General features: G+C 49.9%; 1 protein-coding gene across 1 annotated transcript in view; it reads left to right on the forward strand.

Annotated features, from left to right (window-relative positions):
• Window positions 1–308: 308 nt before the first annotated feature.
• Dennd3 (DENN domain containing 3) overlaps window positions 309–3,478 on the forward strand; it is a 59,049-nt gene continuing 55,879 nt past the window's right edge. Inside the window, exons 1-2 of the mRNA XM_029547862.1 lie at window positions 309–520; window positions 773–788. Coding sequence (XP_029403722.1) covers window positions 419–520; window positions 773–788 — 118 coding nt within the window. The 5' untranslated portion in view covers window positions 309–418. The remainder of the gene's footprint in view (window positions 521–772; window positions 789–3,478) is intronic.

Genomic DNA, 3,478 nt, shown 5'->3' on the forward strand with positions numbered 1-3,478 from the left:
AACCCGCAGAGGGGCTTAAGAAATGACTACGCTTGTGTGGAGGCAGAGTCCGGCCGCACCGCCTTCTCCCCGCCCCAAAGAGGCCACACCCACGCAGGTCCGGCCAGACACGCCTCCATAGAAGTCCTGCCCCTGCCAAATCACAGACCAGGCTGGTTCACGCTATCCAGGCCCCGCCTCCTAGGTCCCGCCCACACCAGCACCCCCCACAGGCCACGCCCCTCCCATTTGCCCGTAGGCCCCGCCCATTCCGCGGACGCGGCTGGCTGGCAACCAGCCCAAGAGAGGCGGGGAGGGTTGGGCCGGGGTGCTCCGCTGGGGTCTGGGTTGTGGGCGCCGGCGCCCTCTGAGTCCCGTCATCGCGGCCGGATAATCGAGGGCTCGGAGCGCAGTGTGCCAGGCGGGTGGCGGGAAGGTCATGGCGGAGCCCGCGGCGCGACACCTGTCGCTGCCCTCCGGGCTGCTGGAGTTGTGCGCGCTGTTGGGCGCCTCTCAAGACAGCCTCCGCGGCCTGGAGCAGGTAAGGGGCGAGAGGGGAAACTGAGCTGGGGTGGGGGACCGAGAGGTGCCGGCCTGGTTTGAGTGGGGCTGGCTTCAGAGGTTACGCACCCCTGCGGCGCCAAAGCCTCAGGGTCAGGTCCCAGCTGTGAGGGATGAGTACAGCTCAAAGGGAAACTGGAGGCTGGCCTTCCCTCCCTCCGGGACCGGCCAGCTTGGACTTGTGGTGGGTGCAGACCAGCTTCTGTGCACTGAAGCATTCCTCCACACTCAGGATGCAGCCATCTGGGGTGAGGTGCTGGCCCAGCGGGGACCTGCAGAGTTCACGGACAACTAGACAAGATCCTCTCCTAGTAGCGACTAAACGGTTCCCTTTACCGTACAGAGCTTCACTGCCTGCTAAGTGATGGGTTCTGTACTCCGTGCCGAATAGTGAAGTTTCAGGTGTTAGAGTCAACCACCAGCTTTGAATATTCCACTTTTAGTCGGGCTTGCTGCATAGCCATTTTCTTCACTTGCTGTGCAGTCCCTACCTTCTCTCCGTCTGTGCCTAGCAGCCAAAGATAGGTTCAGCTCCCTGTCTCTGGAAAGACAGTGGCGTCTGAACATCTCATTCTCCTGATTTCTGCGCTGTGTTTTCTTTCTTCTTTTATTCTAGAACCCAGGTTGTTCCCCCCCAATCCATTGGTGCCTCTCCTTTTTTCGTTTGAACTGTGAACTGCCATTTTTCTCAGAGATTTCCCTAGTATCCCGTTAAGTGTCTGGAGAGATCGTCTGAGTGTTTACACATGACAGCGTGGAAAAGCATAAAGGCATGCATATCGGTGTGCGTTGTCCAAGGACGATGGGTAGTGGAGACAAAATGGTTGTTCTCACCAAGAAAAGTTAAACGTCAGTAAAAGTAACCAAATGAGTGTTAAAGCCTAGATAGTTTGGACTGGTAAGATGCCTCAGCGGGTAAGAGCACTGACTGCTCTTCCGAAGGTCCTGAGTTCAAATTCCAGCAACCACATGGTGGCTCACAATCATCCGTAATGAGATCTGACACTCTCTTCTAATGTGTCTAAAGACAGCTACAGTGAACTTACATATAATAATAAATAAATCTTTAAAAAAAAAAAAAGCCTAGTTTCTTCCCTAGGTGAATGTGACCAGTAAATGGCCCTTGTCCCTATGAAAATGGAGTGTCCCTCCCATAGTTTTCACTCCTCTGACATCCCTTATAAATGCCAGTGTATCCTCCATGTCTTTGTGCCTCTAACTTACCAAACAGCACTACCTTTTTTTTTTCTTAGAATCGGAAATGACCTGGTTTCACTGTGGTCTGTCTGGGCATCCGTCCGTGTCTTTGTGCCCTGGGTCTTGCAGTATGATTCTTGCCTGTTGAGTGTGAGGCATGACTTTGAGAACCCTGCTTAGTCACCCGGGGGATTCAGAGGAGTGCTTTCCCGAATTAGGCAGTCGGTGGCACCTCCCAGGTGAGAGGGGGAAGTTCCAGGCTGGTTTGCCTCATTGTGTGCTCTGCTAGGAATTTCAAAGAGAGGGGAGAAAAAAACAGTCCAGGATTAGGGGAGAAAGGAGAGTGAGAGATGGACTCAAACTTCAGAATAATTTCATTTTATGTCAACATCACTGTTAGAGTTAGCCAGACATAGATTTTATTCAGTTTATTTTTGTAGTAATTCTAAGGCTTTAAAATAATTTTTAGCCGGGCGTGGTGGCGCACGCCTTTAATCCCAGCACTTGGGAGGCAGAGGCAGGCGGATTTCTGAGTTCGAGGCCAGCCTGGTCTACAAAGTGAGTTCCAGGACAGCCAAGGCTATACAGAGAAACCCTGTCTTGAAAAACCAAAAAAAAAAAAAAAAAAAAAAAAAAAAATTAATTTTAATTAAAAAAAAAAAAGGCATTTTACTGAGTGTGGTGGGCTTGCTCCTGTAGTTCTAACCCTCGAGAGCCTGAGGCAGGAGGACTGCTGTGAGTTTGAATGCAGCCTAGGTTATAGATTGTGTTCTAGGTAGGTCAGCCTGGGCTACAGAGTGAGATCCTGTCTTCAAAAAACAAAGCAAAACAAACAAACAAACAAAATTTTATGGTGGCACAGATCTATAATCCCTGTACTTGTAAAGTAGAATCGGGAAGGTAAGGAGGGAGCCCAGGACAGCCTTGGTGGCAAAATGATTTCAGAAGCCAGCCTGGGCTACATGAGACCCTGCCTCAAAACAACAGTTACCATTTCTCTGAGGTCTGAATATTCCTATTTGGTGACACATCAAAACAGAAGGCTGGAAGTATGGGAAATAATCCAGTTTAAGGTCAAGAGACGTAGAGCCCTGTTTATTTCTTAGACGGTGCCTTATCTCTGTCTCTGGTGTATTTCTTAGGTGGGGGTGGGGGTGGGGAGGACTAGTCATTTGTTGTTGGAAAGCCTGATGGGTACTTCAGAGTTGACCAGTCCCCCTGTGACTCAGTGTGGTTAGCTTTGGTTTCCCTGACCCCTTGGCTGAGGGTGGATCCCTTTTTTGGTTGCTGGATGCTGTGAACTCATCCAGGAGTGGATGACAGTGCTCACACTGCCTTCGGAACCATACCAGTGAACTGGCCTTCTGTTCAGTGGGCAAAACTACCAACAAAACTTCCTGGATGGTGACAGTGTTCTCCATTAGTACCGTCCAATACTGTACTCACTAGCCAAACGTGGCCACCGAACCCTGGAAGAATGGCTCCTGTGTTGGGGAACACTGGATTTTACATTTAATTAATTAAGTAAGTAATTAAGTAATTAAATTTTAAAAATGAATTCTCTTTAAAGATTTATTCATTTTATGTATATGAGTACACGGTAGCTGTCTTCAGACACACCAGAAGAGGGCATCAGATCTCATTATAGATGGTTGTGAGCCACCATGTGGTTGCTGGGAATTGAACTCAGGACCTCTGGAAGAGCAGTCAGCAGTCAGTGCTCTTAACCACTGAGCCATCA

This window comes from Mus pahari, chromosome 17, assembly GCF_900095145.1.
Source record: "Mus pahari chromosome 17, PAHARI_EIJ_v1.1, whole genome shotgun sequence".
NCBI classification, from domain to species: Eukaryota; Metazoa; Chordata; class Mammalia; order Rodentia; family Muridae; genus Mus; species Mus pahari.